Below are 23782 nucleotides of genomic sequence, written 5' to 3' on the forward strand. Positions count from 1 at the left end.
GCTCTCAACATTGCATTTCTGGTGCCAAATAATACAAAAAGCAAAGTTCAAGTCGCCTGAAGCTCTTTCATGAACGAGTTGGTGGCTCTGAAAAGAGCAGTTTTGTTGTTGCTGTTGAACACCACCACCAAAATGTTTAACCACCGAAACCGTAGAGTGTGCGGCCCTGGCGCTTCAAAGCGTACACCACATCCATGGCAGTAACGGTCTTTCGCTTGGCGTGCCCCGTGTAGCTAACAGCATCGCGGATAACATTTTCCAGGAACACCTTGAGAACTCCACGAGTTTCCTCGTAGATGAGACCCGAGATGCGCTTTACCCCACCACGACGAGCAAGGCGACGGATAGCAGGCTTTGTGATTCCCTGGATGTTATGACGCAGCACCTTGCGATGACGTTTCGCACCACCTTTACCGAGACCTTTTCCACCTTTACCACGTCCAGACATAATGAGCGTTTCGATCAAAACCCCAATTTAACCAAACGAACGAGCATACGCGTGTCGATACCGATGGTGTTGGTACCAAGGCTTCATATTGGTGGAGAGCTCGATATGACGCTTTGCTCAACCTTGAAACTTTGCCTCCTCCATTTAATTATTTTCTCGACGAGAAAGGGTGCTGCCTTGGTGATTTCTGCCACGGGCGTGCGTGTGCCCTTTGCACCTCTCTGCCGCGCATGCGCACGTCGTCCTTACGATTTTACAATATGCAATAATCTTTAATAAACTTTCAGCTCTGTGATTCCCTGGATGTTATCATGCAGTACCTTGCGATGACGTTTAGCACCACCTTTTCCAAAACCCTTTCCACCTTTACCACGTCCAGACATGATGATGGGAGTTGAATCCAAAGGTGAATAAACGAAACGAGCGTTCGTGTGTCTTTTTGGTGGTGATACTGACGCTTTCTATTGGTGGGAACTCGATATTACCATTTGCTCTTTGACCCTTCCACGATTCCTCCGACATTTAATTATTTTCACTGCGCTTTCCTTTGGTGATTTCTACCACGTCCGCGTGTGCGCTTTGTGCCTTTTACCCTTTCATCTCACTTTCCGCGCATGCGCACGTCGTCCTTTCGTTTTGACAATCTGCAACTGCACTGGCTTTTCCGATCCCATCGCTTTCACTCAAGTAAACACGTAATCCTGTCAAATGAGGTTTAAGGTTTGCAAAATTGACGACAATTTAATTCTGAACACAACTTGAACTGCAGAACTTTGGCAAATAACAACGCGCGCTCACATCACCGAAGTTGGAAATAAGCTTCAAAAGCATCAAGTCATCGTACGATATTTTGATGCCAGTTTGGATTTGATGTCAAGTAAAAATACCTCTGTGGCGGGCACAATGGTCAATAATTCCGCGCACCAGTGGGTGGGGCGAGCGTCCGGGCGTGGAACTGAGATACATGCCCCGCCTTTCGGCCGATCGGCCACGCCCGGGGGCAAGGCGTGGCCTCGGGACATATATGTGGGCTCTAAGGTCGAGCCCGCCCAGTGCTGATGTGCGAGCTTGAAATAAAGTGCTTTCGTTTGTATCCACGCGTTGTGGCCTACCTTCCTGGCAATCGAGTCGTGTGTGCACAGCACCACACTGGTGACCCCGACTGGTTCAGCCGTAGCTGATCCCCGAACGCGCCATGGCTATCAACGCCGTCTCCATCAAACTCCCGGAGTTCTGGGAAGCGCAAGCCGACGTTTGGTTTGTGCAGGCCGAAGCTCAATTCCAACTCCGGGCATCACGGCGGACGAGACCAGGTACTACCACGTGGTCGCTGCCCTCGGGCCCGGCACTGCCGCCCGCGTCGTGTCCATCCTTCGGCGCCCGCTGGGCGACCACAAGTACGAGGCGCTCAAACGTCTCCTCCTCGCCACGTTCGGGCTCACGGAGGTCGAACGCGCCGACCGCCTCCTGGACCTTCCCACCCTCGGCGACACACGACCATCCGTTCGGATGGATTTTATGCTGTCCCTGCTTGGAGACCAGCACCCGGATTTCCTGTTCCGAGCACTTTTCCTCTGCCAGCTACCTGTACAGGTGCGCCTCGCGCTGGCCGGTTCCAAAATAACAGAACCCCGTGCCCTGGCCGGAGAGGCCGACAAATTTTTCGCGGCCTGCGACACGTGGTCGTTGTACGGTGCTGCCGTAGTGGATCCCGGTGCGGAGGCTCCAGTGCCCCCTGCTTCCCTCGTGGCCGCTGCTACGCCCCGCCCACTACCGCCGCTGCCACCACCACCGCCGCCGGCACGGCCGACGTGGCCGCCGCCGCCGCAAACCTGGTGCTACTACTATGCCAGGTTCGGCCGCAAGGCTAGAACGTGCCGCCCGCCATGTTCTTTTGACGGGTCGGGAAATGACCGGGCCGGCGCTCACTTGCGACCATGAGCGTCGGCCATTCCGGCAGCCTCCTGTTCATCATGGACACCTTGTCTGGTCGTCGTTTTCTGTGCGACACGGGAGCACAGGTAAGTGTCCTCCCTGCCTCCGCGTCCGACAACCAAGCCGCGGGCCGGGGCCCCACTTTGCTTGCTGCCAACGGAACACCCATCCGCACATTCGGGAAGCGTTGCCTCTCACTGCGGTTCGGAGGGCAGCGTTTCCAATGGTCGTTCGTCACCGCCAGCGTGCCAATGGCCCTGCTCGGTGAGGACTTCCTTTGTGCGCATGGGCTGTTGGTGGACGATAAGCATCGACGTCTCATCCAGGCCGAAACCTTCAGCTCGCTCGCTTGTTCGCTGAGCGGCTCACCGAGCGGCTTGCCAAGCGGCTTGCTGAGTGGTTCCATCCCGGCGAGATTAGTTTGTACGCTTCCGGCAGCGGACGAGTTTACCCGCCTCCTCACCAGTTTCCCGGCACTCACGCGGCCCACCTTTTCAGCGGTGGCCGTCAAACACGGGGTGGAGCACCATATCCCCACCGTCGGCCCACCGGTCTACGCCCGGGCATGCCGCATCGACCCCACGAAGCTCGCCGTGGCGAAAGTGGAGTTCGCCATGCTGGAACGGCTGGGCATCGTACGGCGCTCCAACAGCACATGGGCCTCTCCTCTGCACATCGTGCCAAAGCCCGGCGACGGATGGCGGCCGTGCGGTGACTACCGCCGGCTCAACGATGCCACCACCCCCGACCGCTACCCGGTCCCGCATATTCAAGACTTTTCCGCCCGGTTGGCAAACACGACCGTTTTCTCCAAGGTGGACTTCATCCGGGGCCACCACCAGGTCCCCGTACAACCGGACGATGTCCCAAAGACAGCCGTCATCACCCCTTTCGGCCTCTGAGTGCCTGCGGATGCCTTTTGGGTTGAAGAATGTGGCCCAGGCGTTCCAGCGGCTCATGGACAGCGTCTTGCGCGACTTACCTTTCATCTACGTCTACCTGGACGACATCCTAGTCACGAACGCGTCCCGGGAGGAGCACCTTCTCCACCTCCGCATGCTATTCGAATTCCTGGGCCAGCATGGCCTGATCATCAACCCCGCGAAGTGCCATTTCGGCGTCACCACCATCGACTTCTTGGGGCACTGCATCACCAGGCACGAGGCCGTCAGGAGTTTCCCGTGCCCCCGCACGATCAAGGGGTTCCAGGAATTCCTGGGCATGGTCAATTTTTACCACCGCTTCGTGCCCCGCGTCGCCCAGCTCCTGCGCCCCCTTCACGAGGCCCTCCGGGGGAAGCCGGGCAAAGGTGACATCGCCTGGACGGAGCCGATGGCCGTGGCGTTTGTGGGCGCAAAGCTGGCCTTGGCCAACGCCACAATGCTGGCGCACCCGGCGCCCGATGCACTAATCGCCATCACCACCGACGCATCAGACTACACGGTGGGCGCGGTGCACGAGCGGTGGGTGCGTGGTGCTTGGCAGCCGCTGGCGTTTTTTAGCCGGCAGCTTCGCCCGCACGAACGCGGCTACAGCACCTTCGACCGCGAGCTGCTCGGGCTCCACCTGGCGGACCGACACTTCCGCCATCTGCTCGAGGGCCGCCCGTTCACGGCTTTCGTCGATCACAAGCCCCTTGTGTTCGCGATGGCCAAGGTCGCCGAGCCATGGTCGGCCCGGCAGCAACGTCACCTCTCTGCCATGTCCGAGTACACGACGGACATCCGTCACGTCGCGGGTAAAGACAACCCGGTGGCGGATTGCCTTTCCCGGTCCGTCGCACACGCGGTCCACCTCGGGATCGACTATGCCCGGATGGCGGGGGACCAGACCGCCGACCCCGACGTCCAGGCCTTGCGGACCGCCGTCACGGGCATCCGCGCCACCAAGGTGCCGTTCGACGTCGCGGACACGGCCCTCTTGTGCGACGTCTCCCTCGGCCGGCCTCGCCCCATCGTGCCCACTGGCTGGCAGCTCCTGGTTTTCGACGCCATCCACGGCCTGTCCCACCCGGGCACGAAGGCCTCCCAGAAGCTCGTCGCGGCGAAGTTCATCTGGCATGGCCTCAGGAAGAACATCCGCGACTGTACCAGGACGTGCCTCGCGTGCCAGCGCGCAAAGGTCCACCGCCACACCCAGGCCCCGTTGGCCCCGTTTACAGTGCCCGAGCGTCAGTTCGACCACGTCCACGTCGACTTGGTGGGACCTCTGCCCCCCTCACGGGGGTTCACCCACCTCCTCACCATGTTGGACCGCACCACCCGGTGGCCGGAGGCGGTGCCATTGGCGGCGACGACTGCAGCTGACGTCGCGCAAGCCTTCATCGCCACGTGGGTTGCCCGGTTCGGTGCCCCCTCGGACATCTCGTCCGACCGCGGCCCCCAGTTCACCTCGGAGCTCTGGGGAGCGGTGGCGCAAGGGCTCGGCGTCAAACTGCACCGCACCACGGCCTACCACCCCCAGGCCAACGGCCTGTGCGAGCGCTTTCATCGCTCGATGAAGACCGCGCTCCGGGCCAGCCTCCGCGACGGCAGCTGGGCCGACTGGCTCCCCTGGGTCCTGCTGGGCCTCAGGACGGGGCCCAAGGACGACCTGTGCGCGTCCTCGGCAGAGCTGGTTTTCGGACAACCGCTGCGGGTGCCGGGCGAATTTATCCCCGACTCCACGGCTCCTTGGTCCGCGGCGCAACAGCGCTCCACCCTGCAGGAGACTGCCAGGAGGTTTGCCCCGGTGCCGAGGGCACACCACGGTTGCCCGTCCTCCCACGTCGCCCCGGAGCTTCGCACGGCGGAGTACGTTTTCGTCCGGCACGATGCCCACCGGGCACCGCTGCGGCCCCCGTACGACAGGCCCTTCCGTGTGCTGGAGACCGGGGACAAACATTTCACTGTGGACATCGGCGGTGCCCCGGATCATATCTCCGTGGACCGCCTCAAGCCGGCCCACCTCGATCTGGACCACCCCCCGCAAGCAGCTCTGCCTCCGCGTCGAGGCCGCCCCACGGCGGTCAGACCCCCGGCACCCCCCAGCCCCGCCATCCCGCTACCCCCCAGCCCTGCACGCATCGCCAGTGGGCGCTTCGGCTGGGTCATCCGGCTTCCCCGCAAGCTCACCCTTCAGGTGCGCGGGAATTCTGGGGGGGCGCGTGTGGCGGGCACAATGGTCAATAATTCCGTGCACCAGTGGGTGGGGTGAGCGACCGGGCGTGGAACTGAGATACATGCCCCGCCTTTCGGCCGATCGGCCACGCCCGGGGGCAAGGCGTGGCCTCGGGACATATATGTGGGCTCTAAGGTCGAGCCCGCCCAGTGCTGATGTGCGAGCTTGAAATAAAGTGCTTTCGTTTGTATCCACGCGTTGTGGCCTACCTTCCTGGCAATCGAGTCGTGTGTGCACAGCACCACACTGGTGACCCTGACTGGTTCAGCCGTAGCTGATCCCCGAACGCGCCATGGCTATCAACGCCGTCTCCATCAAACTCCCGGAGTTCTGGGAAGCGCAAGCCGACGTTTGGTTTGTGCAGGCCGAAGCTCAATTCCAACTCCGGGCATCACGGCGGACGAGACCAGGTACTACCACGTGGTTGCTGCTCTCGGGCCCGGCACTGCCGCCCGCGTCGTGTACATCCTTCGGCGCCCGCCGGGCGACCATAAGTACGAGGCGCTCAAACGTCTCCTCCTCGCCACGTTCGGGCTCACGGAGGTCAAATGCGCCGACCGCCTCCTGGACCTTCCCACCCTCGGCGACACACGACCATCCGTTCGGATGGATTTTATGCTGTCCCTGCTTGGAGACCAGCATCCGGATTTCCTGTTCCGAGCACTTTTCCTCTGCCAGCTACCTGTACAGGTGCGCCTCGCGCTGGCCGGTTCCAAAATAACGGAACCCCGTGCCCTGGCCGGAGAGGCCGACAAATTTTTCACGGCCTGCGACACGTGGTCGTTGTACGGTGCTGCCGTAGTGGATCCCGGTGCGGAGGCTCCAGCGCCCCCTGCTTCCCTCGTGGCCGCTGCTACGCCCCGCCCACTACCGCCGCTGCCACCACCACCGCCGCCGGCACGGCCGACGTGGCCGCCGCCGCCGCAAACCTGGTGCTACTACTATGCCAGGTTCGGCCGCAAGGCTAGAACGTGCCGCCCGCCATGTTCTTTTGACGGGTCGGGAAATGACCGGGCCGGCGCTCACTTGCGACCATGAGCGTCGGCCATTCCGGCAGCCTCCTGTTCATCATGGACACCTCGTCTGGTCGTCGTTTTCTGTGCGACACGGGAGCACAGGTAAGTGTCCTCCCTGCCTCCGCGTCCGACAACCAAGCCGCGGGCCGGGGCCCCACTTTGCTTGCTGCCAACGGAACACCCATCCGCACATTCGGGAAGCGTTGCCTCTCACTGCGGTTCGGAGGGCAGCGTTTCCAATGGTCGTTCGTCACCGCCAGCGTGCCAATGGCCCTGCTCGGTGAGGACTTCCTTTGTGCGCATGGGCTGTTGGTGGACGATAAGCATCGACGTCTCATCCAGGCCGAAACCTTCAGCTCGCTCGCTTGTTCGCTGAGCGGCTCACCGAGCGGCTTGCCAAGCGGCTTGCTGAGTGGTTCCATCCCGGCGAGATTAGTTTGTACGCTTCCGGCAGCGGACGAGTTTACCCGCCTCCTCACCAGTTTCCCGGCACTCACGCGGCCCACCTTTTCAGCGGTGGCCGTCAAACACGGGGTGGAGCACCATATCCCCACCGTCGGCCCACCGGTCTACGCCCGGGCATGCCGCATCGACCCCACGAAGCTCGCCGTGGCGAAAGTGGAGTTCGCCATGCTGGAACGGCTGGGCATCGTACGGCGCTCCAACAGCACATGGGCCTCTCCTCTGCACATCGTGCCAAAGCCCGGCGACGGATGGCGGCCGTGCGGTGACTACCGCCGGCTCAACGATGCCACCACCCCCGACCGCTACCCGGTCCCGCATATTCAAGACTTTTCCGCCCGGTTGGCAAACACGACCGTTTTCTCCAAGGTGGACTTCATCCGGGGCCACCACCAGGTCCCCGTACAACCGGACGATGTCCCAAAGACAGCCGTCATCACCCCTTTCGGCCTCTGAGTGCCTGCGGATGCCTTTTGGGTTGAAGAATGTGGCCCAGGCGTTCCAGCGGCTCATGGACAGCGTCTTGCGCGACTTACCTTTCATCTACGTCTACCTGGACGACATCCTAGTCACGAACGCGTCCCGGGAGGAGCACCTTCTCCACCTCTGCATGCTATTCGAATGCCTGGGCCAGCATGGCCTGATCATCAACCCCGCGAAGTGCCATTTCGGCGTCACCACCATCGACTTCTTGGGGCACTGCATCACCAGGCACGAGGCCGTCAGGAGTTTCCCGTGCCCCCGCACGATCAAGGGGTTCCAGGAATTCCTGGGCATGGTCAATTTTTACCACCGCTTCGTGCCCCGCGTCGCCCAGCTCCTGCGCCCCCTTCACGAGGCCCTCCGGGGGAAGCCGGGCAAAGGTGACATCGCCTGGACGGAGCCGATGGCCGTGGCGTTTGTGGGCGCAAAGCTGGCCTTGGCCAACGCCACAATGCTGGCGCACCCGGCGCCCGATGCACTAATCGCCATCACCACCGACGCATCAGACTACACGGTGGGCGCGGTGCACGAGCGGTGGGTGCGTGGTGCTTGGCAGCCGCTGGCGTTTTTTAGCCGGCAGCTTCGCCCGCACGAACGCGGCTACAGCACCTTCGACCGCGAGCTGCTCGGGCTCCACCTGGCGGTCCGACACTTCCGCCATCTGCTCGAGGGCCGCCCGTTCACGGCTTTCGTCGATCACAAGCCCCTTGTGTTCGCGATGGCCAAGGTCGCCGAGCCATGGTCGGCCCGGCAGCAACGTCACCTCTCTGCCATGTCCGAGTACACGACGGACATCCGTCACGTCGCGGGTAAAGACAACCCGGTGGCGGATTGCCTTTCCCGGTCCGTCGCACACGCGGTCCACCTCGGGATCGACTATGCCCGGATGGCGGGGGACCAGACCGCCGACCCCGACGTCCAGGCCTTGCGGACCGCCGTCACGGGCATCCGCGCCACCAAGGTGCCGTTCGACGTCGCGGGCACGGCCCTCTTGTGCGACGTCTCCCTCGGCCGGCCTCGCCCCATCGTGCCCACTGGCTGGCAGCTCCCGGTTTTCGACGCCATCCACGGCCTGTCCCACCCGGGCACGAAGGCCTCCCAGAAGCTCGTCGCGGCGAAGTTCATCTGGCATGGCCTCAGGAAGAACATCCGCGACTGTACCAGGACGTGCCTCGCGTGCCAGCGCGCAAAGGTCCACCGCCACACCCAGGCCCCGTTGGCCCCGTTTACAGTGCCCGAGCGTCAGTTCGACCACGTCCACGTCGACTTGGTGGGACCTCTGCCCCCCTCACGGGGGTTCACCCACCTCCTCACCATGTTGGACCGCACCACCCGGTGGCCGGAGGCGGTGCCATTGGCGGCGACGACTGCAGCTGACGTCGCGCAAGCCTTCATCGCCACGTGGGTTGCCCGGTTCGGTGCCCCCTCGGACATCTCGTCCGACCGCGGCCCCCAGTTCACCTCGGAGCTCTGGGGAGCGGTGGCGCAAGGGCTCGGCGTCAAACTGCACCGCACCACGGCCTACCACCCCCAGGCCAACGGCCTGTGCGAGCGCTTTCATCGCTCGATGAAGACCGCGCTCCGGGCCAGCCTCCGCGACGGCAGCTGGGCCGACTGGCTCCCCTGGGTCCTGCTGGGCCTCAGGACGGGGCCCAAGGACGACCTGTGCGCGTCCTCGGCAGAGCTGGTTTTCGGACAACCGCTGCGGGTGCCGGGCGAATTTATCCCCGACTCCACGGCTCCTTGGTCCGCGGCGCAACAGCGCTCCACCCTGCAGGAGACTGCCAGGAGGTTTGCCCCGGTGCCGAGGGCACACCACGGTTGCCCGTCCTCCCACGTCGCCCCGGAGCTTCGCACGGCGGAGTACGTTTTCGTCCGGCACGATGCCCACCGGGCACCGCTGCGGCCCCCGTACGACAGGCCCTTCCGTGTGCTGGAGACCGGGGACAAACATTTCACTGTGGACATCGGCGGTGCCCCGGATCATATCTCCGTGGACCGCCTCAAGCCGGCCCACCTCGATCTGGACCACCCCCCGCAAGCAGCTCTGCCTCCGCGTCGAGGCCGCCCCACGGCGGTCAGACCCCCGGCACCCCCCAGCCCCGCCATCCCGCTACCCCCCAGCCCTGCACGCATCGCCAGTGGGCGCTTCGGCTGGGTCATCCGGCTTCCCCGCAAGCTCACCCTTCAGGTGCGCGGGAATTCTGGGGGGGCGCGTGTGGCGGGCACAATGGTCAATAATTCCGTGCACCAGTGGGTGGGGTAAGCGTCCGGGCGTGGAACTGAGATACATGCCCCGCCTTTCGGCCGATCGGCCACGCCCGGGGGCAAGGCGTGGCCTCGGGACATATATGTGGGCTCTAAGGTCGAGCCCGCCCAGTGCTGATGTGCGAGCTTGAAATAAAGTGCTTTCGTTTGTATCCACGCGTTGTGGCCTACCTTCCTGGCAATCGAGTCGTGTGTGCACAGCACCACACTGGTGACCCTGACTGGTTCAGCCGTAGCTGATCCCCGAACGCGCCATGGCTATCAACGCCGTCTCCATCAAACTCCCGGAGTTCTGGGAAGCGCAAGCCGACGTTTGGTTTGTGCAGGCCGAAGCTCAATTCCAACTCCGGGCATCACGGCGGACGAGACCAGGTACTACCACGTGGTTGCTGCTCTCGGGCCCGGCACTGCCGCCCGCGTCGTGTACATCCTTCGGCGCCCGCCGGGCGACCATAAGTACGAGGCGCTCAAACGTCTCCTCCTCGCCACGTTCGGGCTCACGGAGGTCAAATGCGCCGACCGCCTCCTGGACCTTCCCACCCTCGGCGACACACGACCATCCGTTCGGATGGATTTTATGCTGTCCCTGCTTGGAGACCAGCATCCGGATTTCCTGTTCCGAGCACTTTTCCTCCGCCAGCTACCTGTACAGGTGCGCCTCGCGCTGGCCGGTTCCAAAATAACGGAACCCCGTGCCCTGGCCGGAGAGGCCGACAAATTTTTCACGGCCTGCGACACGTGGTCGTTGTACGGTGCTGCCGTAGTGGATCCCGGTGCGGAGGCTCCAGCGCCCCCTGCTTCCCTCGTGGCCGCTGCTACGCCCCGCCCACTACCGCCGCTGCCACCACCACCGCCGCCGGCACGGCCGACGTGGCCGCCGCCGCCGCAAACCTGGTGCTACTACCATGCCAGGTTCGGCCGCAAGACTAGAACGTGCCGCCCGCCATGTTCTTTTGACGGGTCGGGAAATGACCGGGCCGGCGCTCACTTGCGGCCATGAGCGTCGGCCATTCCGGCAGCCTCCTGTTCATCATGGACACCTCGTCTGGTCGTCGTTTTCTGTGCGACACGGGAGCACAGGTAAATGTCCTCCCTGCCTCCGCGTCCGACAACCAAGCCGTGGGACGGGGCCCCGCTTTGTTTGCTGCCAACGGAACACCCATCCGCACATTCGGGAAGCGTTGCCTCTCACTGCGGTTCGGAGGGCAGCGTTTCCAATGGTCGTTCGTCACCGCCAGCGTGCCAATGGCCCTGCTCGGTGCGGACTTCCTTTGTGCGCTTGGGCTGTTGGTGGACGTTAAGCGTCGACGTCTCATCCAGGCCGAAACCTTCAGCTCGCTCGCTTGTTCGCTGAGCGGCTCACCGAGCGGCTTGCCAAGCGGCTTGCTGAGTGGTTCCATCCCGGCGAGATTAGTTTGTACGCTTCCGGCAGCGGACGAGTTTACCCGCCTCCTCGCCAGTTTCCCGGCACTCACGCGGCCCACCTTTTCAGCGGTGGCCGTCAAACACGGGGTGGAGCACCATATCCCCACCGTCGGCCCACCGGTCTACGCCCGGGCACGCCGCCTCGACCCCACGAAGCTCGCCGTGGCGAAAGTGGAGTTCGCCACGCTGGAACGGCTGGGCATCGTACGGCGCTCCAACAGCACATGGGCTTCTCCTCTGCACATCGTGCCAAAGCCCGGCGACGGATGGCGGCCGTGCGGTGACTACCGCCGGCTCAACGATGCCACCACCCCCGACCGCTACCCGGTCCCGCATATTCAATACTTTTCCGCCCGGTTGGCAAACACGACCGTTTTCTCCAAGGTGGACTTCATCCGGGGCCACCACCAGGTCCCCGTACAACCAGACGATGTCCCAAAGACAGCCGTCATCACCCCTTTCGGCCTCTGAGTGCCTGCGGATGCCTTTTGGGTTGAAGAATGTGGCCCAGGCGTTCCAGCGGCTCATGGACAGCGTCTTGCGCGACTTACCTTTCATCTACGTCTACCTGGACGACATCCTAGTCACGAACGCGTCCCGGGAGGAGCACCTTCTCCACCTCCGCATGCTATTCGAATGCCTGGGCCAGCATGGCCTGATCATCAACCCCGCGAAGTGCCATTTCGGCGTCACCGCCATCGACTTCTTGGGGCACTGCATCACCAGGCACGAGGCCGTCAGGAGTTTCCCGTGCCCCCGCACGATCAAGGGGTTCCAGGAATTCCTGGGCATTACCACCGCTTCGTGCCCCGCGTCGCCCAGCTCCTGCGCCCCCTTCACGAGGCCCTCCGGGGGAAGCCGGGCAAAGGTGACATCGCCTGGACGGAGCCGATGGCCGTGGCGTTTGTGGGCACAAAGCTGGCCTTGGCCAACGCCACAATGCTGGCGCACCCGGCGCCCGATGCACCAATCGCCCTCACCACCGACGCATCGGACTACACGGTGGGCGCGGTGCACGAGCGGTGGTGCGTGGTGCTTGTCAGCCGCTGGCGTTTTTTAGCCGGCAGCTTCGCCCGCACGAACGCGGCTACAGCACCTTCGACCGCGAGCTGCTCGGGCTCCACCTGGCAGTCCGACACTTCCGCCATCTGCTCGAGGGCCGCCCATTCACAGCTTTCGTCGATCACAAGCCCCTTGTGTTCGCGATGGCCAAGGTCGCCGAGCCATGGTCGGCCCGGCAGCAACGTCACCTCTCTGCCATGTCCGAGTACACGACGGACATCCGTCACGTCGCGGGTAAAGACAACCCTGTGGCGGATTGCCTTTCCCGGTCCGTCGCACACGCGGTCCACCTCAGAATCGACTATGCCCGGATGGCGGGGGACCAGAACGCCTACCCCGACGTCCAGGCCTTGCGGACCGCCGTCACGGGCATCCGCGCCACCAAGGTGCCGTTCGACGTCACGGGCACGGCCCTCTTGTGCGACGTCTCCCTCGGCCGGCCTCGCCCCATCGTGCCCACTGGCTGGCAGCGCCCGGTTTTCGACGCCATCCACGGCCTGTCCCACCCGGACACGAAGGCCTCCCAGAAGCTCGTCGTGGCGAAGTTCGTCTGGCATGGCCTCAGGAAGAACGTCCGCGACTGTACCAGGATGTGCTTCGCGTGCCAGAGTGCAAATGTCCACCGCCACACCCAGGCCCCGTTGGCCCCATTTACAGTGCCCGAGCGTCAGTTCGACCACGTCCACGTCGACTTGGTGGGACCTCTGCCCCCCTCACGGGGGTTCACCCACCTCCTCACCATGGTGGACCGCACCACCCGGTGGCCGGATGCGGTGCCATTGGCGGCGACGACTGCAGCTGACGTCGCGCAAGCCTTCATCGCCACATGGGTTGCCCGGTTCGGTGCCCCCTCGGACATCTCGTCCGACCGCGGCCCCCAGTTCACCTCGGAGCTCTGGGGAGCGGTGGCGCAAGGGCTCGGCGTCAAACTGCACCGCACCACGGCCTACCACCCCCAGGCCAACGGCCTGTGCGAGCGCTTTCATCGCTTGATGAAGGCCGCGCTCCGGGCCAGCCTCCACGACGGCAGCTGGGCCGACAGGCTCCCCTGGGTCCTGCTGGGCCTCAGGACGGGGTCCAAGGATGACCTGTGCGCGTCCTCGGCAGAGCTGGTTTTCGGACAACCGCTGCGGGTGCCGGGCGAATTTATCCCCGACTCCACGGCTCCTTGGTCCGCGGCGCAACAGCGCTCCACCCTGCAGGAGACCGCCAGGAGGTTCGCCCCGGTGCCGAGGGCACACCACGGTTGCCCGTCCTCCCACATCGCCCCGGAGCTTCGCACGGCGGAGTACGTTTTCGTCCGGCACGACGCCCACCGGGCACCGCTGCGGCCCCCGTACGACAGGCCCTTCCGTGTGCTGGAGACCGGGGACAAACATTTCACTGTGGACATCGGCGGTGCCCCGGATCATATCTCCGTGGACCGCCTCAAGCCGGCCCACCTCGATCTGGACCACCCCCCGCAAGCAGCTCTGCCTCCGCGTCGAGGCCGCCCCATGGCGGTCAGACCCCCGGCACCCCCCAGCCCCGCCATCCCGCTACCCCCCCAGCCCTGCACGCATCGCCAGTGGGCGTTTCGGCTGGGTCATCCGGCTTCCCCGCAAGCTCACCCTTCAGGTGCGCGGGAATTCTGGGGGGGGGCGCGTGTGGCGGGCACAATGGTCAATAATTCCGTGCACCAGTGGGTGGGGCGAGCGTCCAGGCGTGGAACTGAGATACACGCCCCGCCTTTCTTCCGATTGGCCATGCCCGGGGGCAAGGCGTGGCCTCGGGACATATATGTGGGCTCTAAGGTCGAGCCCGCCCAATGCTGATGTGCGAGCTTGTAATAAAGTGCTTTCGTTTGTATCCACGCGTTGTGGCCTACCTTCCTGGCAATCGAGTTGTGTGTGCACAGCACCACACTGGTGACCCCGACTGGTTCAGCCGTAGCTGATCCCCGAACGCGCCATGGCTATCAACGCCGTCTCCATCAAACTCCCGGAGGTCTGGGAAGTGCAAGCCGACGTTTGGTTTGTGCAGGCCGAAGCTCAATTCCAACTCTGGGCATCACGGCGGACGAGACCAGGTACTACCACGTGGTCGCTGCCCTCGGGCCCGGCACTGCCGCCCGCGTCGTGTCCATCCTTCGGCGCCCGCCGGGCGACCACAAGTACGAGGCGCTCAAACGTCTCCTCCTCGCCACGTTCAGGCTCACGGAGGTCGAACACGCCGACCGCCTCCTGGACCTTCCCACCCTCGGCGACACACGACCATCCGTTCAGATGGATTTTATGCTGTCCCTGCTTGGAGACCAGCACCCGGATTTGCTGTTCCGAGCACTTTTCCTCCGCCACCTACCTGTGCAGGTGCGCCTCGTGCTGGCCGGTTCCAAAATAACGGAACCCCGTGCCCTGGCCGGAGAGGCCGACAAATTTTTCGCGGCCTGCTTCCCTCGTGTCCGCTGCTACGCCCCGCCCACTACCGCCGCTGCCACCACCACCGCCGCCAGCACGGCCGACGTGGCCGCCGCCGCCGCAAACCTGGTGCTACTACCATGCCAGGTTCGGCCGCAAGGCTAGAACGTGCCGCCCGCCATGTTCTTTTGACGGGTCGGGAGATGACCGGGCCGGCGCTCACTTGCGGCCATGAGCGTCGGCCATTCCGGCAGCCTCCTGTTCATCATGGACACCTCGTCTGGTCGTCGTTTTCTGTGCGACACGGGAGCACAGGTAAGTGTCCTCCCTGCCTCCGCATCCGACAACCAAGCCGCGGGCCGGGGCCCCGCTTTGCTTGCCGCCAACGGAACACCCATCCGCACATTCGGGAAGCATTGGCTCTCACTGCGGTTCGGAGGGCAGCGTTTCCAATGGTCGTTCGTCACCGCCAGCGTGCCAATGGCCCTGCTCGGTGCGGACTTCCTTTGTGCGCATGGGCTGTTGGTGGACGTTAAGCGTCGACGTCTCATCCAGGCCGAAACCTTCAGATCGCTCGCTTGTTCGCTGAGCGGCTCACCGAGCGGCTTGCCAAGCGGCTTGCTGAGTGGTTCCATCCCGGCGAGATTAGTTTGTACGCTTCCGGCAGCGGACGAGTTTACCCGCCTCCTCGCCAGTTTCCCGGCACTCACGCGGCCCACCTTTTCAGCGGTGGCCGTCAAACACGGGGTGGAGCACCATATCCCCACCATCGGCCCACCAGTCTACGCCCGGGCACACCGCCTCGACCCCACGAAGCTCGCCGTGGCGAAAGTGGAGTTCGCCATGCTGGAACGGCTGGGCATCGTACGGCGCTCCAACAGCACATGGGCCTCTCCTCTGCACATCGTGCCAAAGCCCGGCGACGGATGGCGGCCGTGCGGTGACTACCGCCGGCTCAACGATGCCACCACCCCCGACCGCTACCCGGTCCCGCATATTCAAGACTTTTCCACCCGGTTGGCAAACACGACCGTTTTCTCCAAGGTGGACTTCATCCGGGGCCACCACCAGGTCCCCGTACAACCGGACGATGTCCCAAAGACAGCCGTCATCACCCCTTTCGGCCTCTGAGTGCCTGCGGATGCCTTTTGGGTTGAAGAATGTGGCCCAGGCATTCCAGCGGCTCATGGACAGCGTCTTGCGCGACTTACCTTTCATCTACGTCTACCTGGACGACATCCTAGTCAAGAACGCGTCCCGGGAGGAGCACCTTCTCCACCTCCGCATGCTATTCGAATGCCTGGGCCAGCATGGCCTGATCATCAACCCCGCGAAGTGCCATTTCGGCGTCACCGCCATCGACTTCTTGGGGCACTGCATCACCAGGCACGGGGCCATCCCTTTACCGGCCAAGGTGGAGGCCGTCAGGAGTTTCCCGTGCCCCAGCACGATCAAGGGGTTCCAGGAATTCCTGGGCATGGTCAATTTTTACCACCGCTTCGTGCCCCGCATCGCCCAGCTGCTGCGCCCCCTTCACGAGGCCCTCCGGCGGAAGCCGGGCAAAGGTGACATCACCTGGACGGAGCCGATGGCCATGGCGTTTGTGGGTGCAAAGCTGGCCTTGGCCAACGCCACAATGCTGGCGCACCCGGCGCCCGATGCACCAATCGCCCTCACCACCGACGCATCGGACTACACGGTGGGCGCGGTGCACGAGCGGTGGGTGCGTGGTGCTTGGCAGCCGCTGGCGTTTTTTAGCCGGCAGCTTCGCCCGCAAGAACGCGGCTAGAGCACCTTCGACCGCGAGCTGCTCGGGCTCCACCTGGCGGTCCGACACTTCCGCCATCTGCTCGAGGGCCGCCCGTTCACGGCTTTCGTCGATCACAAGCCCCTTGTGTTCGCGATGGCCAAGGTCGCCGAGCCATGGTCGGCCCGGCAGCAACGTCACCTCTCTGCCATGTCCGAGTACACAACGGACATCCGTCACGTCGCGGGTAAAGACAACCCGGTGGCGGGTTGCCTTTCCCGGTCCGTCGCACACGCGGTCCACCTCGGGATCGACTATGCCCGGATGGCGGGGGACCAGACCGCCGACCCCGACGTCCAGGCCTTGCAGACCGCCGTCACGGGCATCCGCGCCACCAAGGTGCCGTTCGACGTCGCGGGCACGGCCCTCTTGTGCGACGTCTCCCTCGGCCGGCCTCGCCCCATCGTGCCCACTGGCTGGCAGCGCCCGGTTTTCGATGCCATCCACGGCCTGTCCCACCCGGGCACGAAGGCCTCCCAGAAGCTCGTCGCGGCGAAGTTCGTCTGGCATGGCCTCAGGAAGAACGTCCGCGACTGTACCAGGACGTGCCTCGCGTGCCAGCGCGCAAAGGTCCACCGCCACACCCAGGCCCCGTTGGCCCCATTTACAGTGCCCGAGCGTCAGTTCGACCACGTCCACGTCGACTTGGTGGGACCTCTGCCCCCATCATGGGGGTTCACCCACCTCCTCACCATGGTGGTCCCCGCACCACCCGGTGGCCGGAGGCGGTGCCATTGGCGGCGACGACTGCAGCTGATGTTGCGCAAGCCTTCATCGCCACGTGGGTTGCCCGGTTCGGTGCCCCCTCGGACATCTCGTCCGACCGCGGCCCCCAGTTCACCTCGGAGCTCTGGGGAGCAGTGGCGCAAGGGCTCGGCATCAAACTGCACCGCACCACGGCCTACCACCCCCAGGCCAACGGCCTGTGCGAGCGCTTTCATCGCTCGATGAAGGCCGCGTTCCGGGCCAGCCTCCGCGACGGCAGCTGGGCCGACAGGCTCCCCTGGGTCCTGCTGGGCCTCAGGACGGGGCCCAAGGACGACCTGTGCGCGTCCTCGGCAGAGCTGGTTTCCGGACAACCGCTGCGGGTGCCGGGCGAATTTATCCCTGACTCCACGGCTCCTTGGTCCGCGGCGCAACAGCGCTCCACCCTGCAGGAGACCGCCAGGAGGTTCGCCCCGGTGCCGAGGGCACACCACGGTTGCCCGTCCTCCCACGTCGCCCCGGAGCTTCGCACGGCGGAGTACGTTTTCGTCCGGCACGACGCCCACCGGGCACCGCTGCGGCCCTCGTACGACAGGCCCTTCCGTGTGCTGGAGACCGGGGACAAACATTTCACTGTGGACATCGGCGGTGCCCCGGATCATATGTCCGTGGACCGCCTCAAGCCGGCCCACCTCGATCTGGACCACCCCCCGCAAGCAGCTCTGCCTCCGCGTCGAGGCCGCCCCACGGCGGTCAGACCCCCAGCACCCCCCAGCCCCGCCATCCCGCTACCCCCCAGCCCTGCACGCGTCGCCAGTGGGCGTTTCGGCCGGGTCATCCGGCTTCCCCGCAAGCTCACCCTTCAGGTGCGCGGGAATTCTGGGGGGGCGCGTGTGGCGGGCACAATGGTCAATAATTCCGCGCACCAGTGGGTGGCGCGAGCGTCCGTGCGTGGAACTGAGATACATGCCCCGCCTTTCGACCGATCGGCCACGCCCGGGGGCAAGGCGTGGCCTCGGGACATATGTGCGGGCTCTCAGGTCGAGCCCGCCCAGTGCTGATGTGCGAGCTTGTAATAAAGTGCTTTCGTTTGTATCCACGCGTTGTGGCCTACCTTTCTGGCAATCGAGTCGTGTGTGCACAGCACCACACCTCTTTTTCCGCGGACCAACTTTAACCTCGTTGAACCCTCGATTGTGGCCTCGTTTAAAATTTCTCTTTCGAATGTCATTTCATTGCGGTTCAAACACAATGAATGCTTGAAGTTTCTCCATCATTGCGCTACCTTGGACGACAGGTGATGAATTTGAGCAGCTCATTGTGAATGAGACAACGCAACAGTTTCGTTTACAAGGCGGAGAAGGAATCGGCACATCACACGAAGCACGATACAAGCTCGATGACTGTGACGTTTAGATTGAAAAAAAAACATTCAAAGCATTGTTTAGAGCCGTGTGCTGTTCGTGACCAAGCATTTTCACTCATGCTGGTCCTCCTCTCATGCTTTCGTTTGTATCCACGCGTTGTGGCCTACCTTTCTGGCAATCGAGTCGTGTGTGCACAGCACCACACCTCTTTTTCCGCGGACCAACTTTAACCTCGTTGAACCCTCGATTGTGGCCTCGTTTAAAATTTCTCTTTCGAATGTCATTTCATTGCGGTTCAAACACAATGAATGCTTGAAATTTCTCCATCATTGCGCTACCTTGGACGACAGGTGATGAATTTGAGCAGCTCATTGTGAATGAGACAACGCAACAGTTTCGTTTACAAGGCGGAGAAGGAATCGGCACATCACACGAAGCACGATACAAGCTCGATGACTGTGACGTTTAGATTGAAAAAAAAACATTCAAAGCATTGTTTCGAGCCGTGTGCTGTTCGTGACCAAGCATTTTCACTCTCATGCTGGTCCATGCGCATTGCTCTGGTGGCCTCAACATCAACATGAGCCTCATAAAAGCTGATTGTTCTTCTTGTTTGCTTGACTGCCTTGCAAAGATGGCTACAGACAGGTGCACATTTCACAATGAAAATTTTAACGTTTAAGTTTGGTCCAAGAATAGATTTACCTCGTGAAAATGAGCCTGAGTTATGAAGCTCCTTGGGGGAAGCCCGAGAACGTATCCGACCGGGTAAGCAATGCAATGTTGTGTCAAAGCAGCTCTTCCATCTACAGTGTCGGCCCGTGGAAGATGGTGAAAGGTGCAGAGGATTGAAAATGTGCTTCTCGCCTTTCACCAGCACGTGCTTGTACCTGAGAATGCTGTGCGCATTGCGCATGGATGTATCATTCACGTTAATTACGGAGCTCAAAGTGAAGCGAGAAACAAACGGAAACAAAAGAACACTTCTCATCGATTCCGATTGCCGACGTCTATTTCCACCACGTCCGCTTCTCCCGCCACAATAACTTCGGCGGCGTGACGAGACGATGTGTAGTTTGTACAATACTGCACTGATTTTGGATTCTCGTCTTCCTCACTCTATTCGGTGTGAAATGGCGGAGACTGTTCCCCTTCCGACAGCACTTTCGACCTCGTTTCTCAAACGAGCCAATAATAAAACTGGCGCTTCCAGAACCCATAAACATCCCCTTGTTTGTGAATGCAAATCTGTCAGAATAAATTTTTGTTCAGAACTTTAACAGTTAATAAAGACTGGAAAATGCCATTGCAGAGGTACCTTTTATAACCCCAAGCACCCTTTTTTCTTAGTTATTGAGTCTCACACCCCGCCCCCACCCCTCCTCCTCTCACCCCTTTTCTGTTTCTACCCTTGAACACACTCACGCCTGCTCTTTTGTACCACACTGTGACTGTGCTGCAACTCTCTGTATCGTCAAAATACGACAAAATCTACCCGACAAGACGGACAATGATTGGGGCTTCTGTGATGACGAGATGCATGAATGATTGATGCCGAAGGGCAAAGTTCATAATTATTGGGCATTAAAAAATGAAAATTAATAAGTGAAATTCATAAAGTTCAAAGTTCTGTATGTGGTTTTGAAATGTAAAGGAAACGAGAAAGGGTTTTTCAGGGTTTTTCAACACAGCAGAGTTTTGTGTAAAACACGGATCGTGTATCGCTGATGCTGCTTTCGGAAAGGTTTGAGTGGCTCTGAAAAGAGCCGTTGTGGGAGAGCTGAAGAACTCTTGTGAGGCGGAGCCGTTTACTTGCCCTGACTTTTCTTGGGGAGCAGCACGGCCTGGATGTTCGGCAGCACACCACCTTGCGCGATCGTCACCCCGCCCAGCAGTTTGTTCAACTCCTCATCGTTGCGGATGGCGAGCTGCAAATGACGCGGGATGATGCGCGATTTCTTGTTATCTCGTGCAGCGTTACCGGCGAGCTCCAGGATCTCTGCAGACAAGTACTCGAGCACAGCCGCCAGATAGACGGGAGCGCCGGCACCGACGCGCTTGGCGTAGTTGCCTTTGCGAAGATGTCTGTGGACACGGCCCACGGGAAACTGCAGCCCAGCACGGGAAGAACGAGTCTTTGCCTTAGCACGAGCTTTTCCACCACCTTTACCACGTCCCGACATGATTCGTAGCAATGAACCGATATCGAAACCACCTTACTGTGACTGAAAGTCATGGTGCGAATTGAGTTGTTTTTAGGGTGAAATCGGACCAGGAATCATACACGCCCACATTTTATCCATCCAATGGCTGAACATCAGGTTGTGTACTCCGCCTCCAAACTATCTGTGATCCAAATATTTGCACATGAGACAGAATCGTTTGAACTTTGAACTTTGACCTTTTGAACTTTGACCTTTTACCCTTGGCGATTCGCGCCAAACGTGTCACCATCGTGCCCAAGGACACGCCAAGGTGGCACGACGGATCCGCCGGGGCCGGGGAGCGACCTCAAGTCGCTCGTCCAAGGTCTTGTGCACAGCTTCCGCACCACACCACCCAACGGCTCTTTTCAGAGCCACAACACCTTTCTTGAAAGTGTGATCGACCATTCACCGAACTCGCCACATGTCACGACCTTTTGTGTGTGTATTGTGTACACGGGTCAGAAAGAGACGCAGAGACGTGTTTTATGAAGCATTTTGTTTTGTTTTTAACAAAGACTGGGAAAAGATAAAGACCCACAGAATTGATTTGATGAACAAGACAGGGGGTGCTGGGTGGATCGGGACGGGGCTTCAGGATGGTTCTGTGAAATATCGACATGTCTGAATTAGTTGGGGTCATATGTTGACGAGATGCAGGTATATGCATAGTACTGTGTACGGTTCATAAATACTGCGAGCACTTTGTATTTGGTTTCCGAATGAGGAAACTTCGTTCAAAGGAAGGACGAAGAGTCGTGCAATGTACGAGCTTTTCCAGACACGAGGCACTGGGTTTACAGGTAAACGGGGATGGTCAACGACGTTGGTCAATGTCAAATGGGGCAAGTTTCATTTCTTGGTCGGACATTGTTCCTGTACATTGGGGCAAATGGGTCAATTACTAAGTGATCTTAGAAATTAGTAATTTGGTAAATACGAAGTAATGGTAGTCGTGATGACACACTTTGAATGTTGCATATTTAACATTGCGTGTTGAGTCACGTGATTTGCCATTCTTTGGTCATTGTTTGATATAAATAAGTTATGAATGAATATGGAACAACTTTTGTTGGTCTTGCAAATAATTTGAACCTTGTGCTCTTGTTTATTAAGCTCTTTCACAAACCACTTCATCAAATAATGAATACAAAGGTTATATCTATTATGTCTGCACGTAGTTTTTATGAACCATCGGTTCAGCTCCTTTCAAGTGAACGAGGTGGTGGCTCTGAAAAGAGCCGTTGTGGGTTTTGGGCAAGTGAGACGAGGAGGAACAAGAGACCTCGATCTTCTCGTCTTCCCTTCCTCTCACTTCTTTTTGAGCGTCGCCTTCTTGTTCTTCAACCCCTTGGTTGCAAGCTTGGACTTTGGTTTCGTCGTCTTGGTATTTCCCTTGGTCTTCGGCAGAACCCTCTTCACGTTTTTCTTCACCTTTGCAGGCGACTTACTGAATCGCTTCGAAGAGGTGGCGATAGATCTTTTCGGTTTCTTGGGAGATACCTTCCGCACCACCTTCTTCACTGCTGGCTTTTTGGTCGCTTTCTTTGCCGCTTTAGACTTGATTGTGGTCTTCACAACTTTTCTGGGACTGGTGCTCTTCTTCACTTTGGCACTCTTCTCCTTGTTCAGTTTGAATGAGCCGACAGCGCCCGTTCCCTTGGTCTGCACAAGATTTCCACTTGCAACGAGCCTCTTCACAGCCGAATTGATACGAACGGAATTCCGTTGGAGATTGTAGCCATCTGCTCCCAGGGCCTTTTTCAAGGCGACAAGCGACATACCATTTCGCTCCTTGCTCGATCCCACCACCTTGATGATCTTTTCCGAAAGGGTGCCGTCAGTCTTCTTCAGGGTCTTGGAAGCGCCAGGTTTATTCTTCCTTCGCTTGACCGACGGGGACGAAGTTGAAGGTGCGACTGAAACAGGAACAGACTCCGACATTTCCCACTCACAAGAGTATGACAAGTAACACGAAGATCCAAAAAGAGGTTCAGTGTTTCACAAATAAAGCGTTGCATTATCACGTCGCCTGTTATAGTGATGGCGTGAAGAAGCGGACGTGGTAGAAATCAACGTCAGCGTTCAGAAACGATGGGTCGTTCACCGTATCCGTTTGTGTTTCCTGCGTCACTTTGAGCTTTGTTGTTCACATGAACGTTAACTCCATGCGCAATGCGCACAATCGTTTCAGGTATAAACACATCCTGGCAAACGGAGAGAAGCATCTTTTCTAACATCTGGCCCTTTCGCCGCATTCCACGGCCCGACACGGCACATGGACGATCTGCTTTGACAGAACATTGCTTACTCCAACACGTTCTCGGGCTTCGCCCAAGGGGTTTCTTTGCTCAGAATCTGTTTTTCAAGAGTGAAATATTTTCTTTGACCTGAATTAAACCTCACAAAGTTCATGGTGAAATGTGCACCTGTCTGCAGCCACCTTTGCAAGGCAATGAAACAAACAGGAAAAAACTCCTTTTTGGAGGTTTGTGTCGAGGTCATCTTGGCATGGACCATCACAAATGTGAATATACTTGGTTACCAACAGCAAACGGGTGTAAGCAATGCTTCGAACGTTTTATTAAATCCAAACGAGAATAAAATCGTCGGCCCGGTTTCTCCCATGTTCTTGTGTCGTGTTTCGTGTGATGTTCTGGATGCATCCAGGTGTTGTAAACGAAACTGTTGTGATATCTCATTGACACTTACTTGACTGGTTGAATTAATCCCCTGTCGTCCAAGAGAAGTGCAAGGTCTTCCATGCAGCAACTTCAAAGATCTTCCACGCGTTAAAGTAAAGCTTCGTGATAACAGCGAAATGTTGTGCTGTTTACTGGTTGAACGTCACGAGAATTCATTGTTTGAACCTTAATTAAATGACATTTACAATGGACGGTGGTTCAACGAGGTTAAAGTCCGGCAAAAAGGGTCGTATTAAATTCTCTTGAAATTTAAAATTGAAATATCGATCATGAAAATATCGATCCTTCCATTACTTGATACCTTTGCAGCGTATTTATAACTTCGGGGCCGTTTGCGTTT

The 23782-nt window shown here is 59.9% G+C and overlaps 3 protein-coding genes across 3 annotated transcripts; all 3 read right to left on the minus strand.

The window, feature by feature from the left end:
* Window positions 1-136: 136 nt before the first annotated feature.
* On the minus strand, window positions 137-448 carry LOC137426125 (histone H4-like). The gene has a single exon (XM_068114819.2). It carries the CDS (start codon window positions 446-448, stop codon window positions 137-139), a length of 312 nt encoding a protein of 103 aa, XP_067970920.1.
* Window positions 449-20341: 19893 nt separating this feature from the next.
* LOC137425886 (histone H2A-like) lies at window positions 20342-20716 on the minus strand. The gene has a single exon (XM_068114609.2). The coding sequence runs from the start codon at window positions 20714-20716 to the stop codon at window positions 20342-20344; it is 375 nt and encodes a 124-aa protein (XP_067970710.2).
* Window positions 20717-22048: 1332 nt separating this feature from the next.
* LOC144891610 (histone H1.01-like) lies at window positions 22049-22681 on the minus strand. Its single transcript, XM_078775238.1, has one exon. It carries the CDS (start codon window positions 22679-22681, stop codon window positions 22049-22051), a length of 633 nt encoding a protein of 210 aa, XP_078631364.1.
* Window positions 22682-23782: the final 1101 nt, after the last annotated feature.

Source organism: Myxine glutinosa, chromosome 4, assembly GCF_964187855.1.
Source record: "Myxine glutinosa chromosome 4, kmMyxGlut1.1, whole genome shotgun sequence".
Taxonomy (NCBI): domain Eukaryota; kingdom Metazoa; phylum Chordata; class Myxini; order Myxiniformes; family Myxinidae; genus Myxine; species Myxine glutinosa.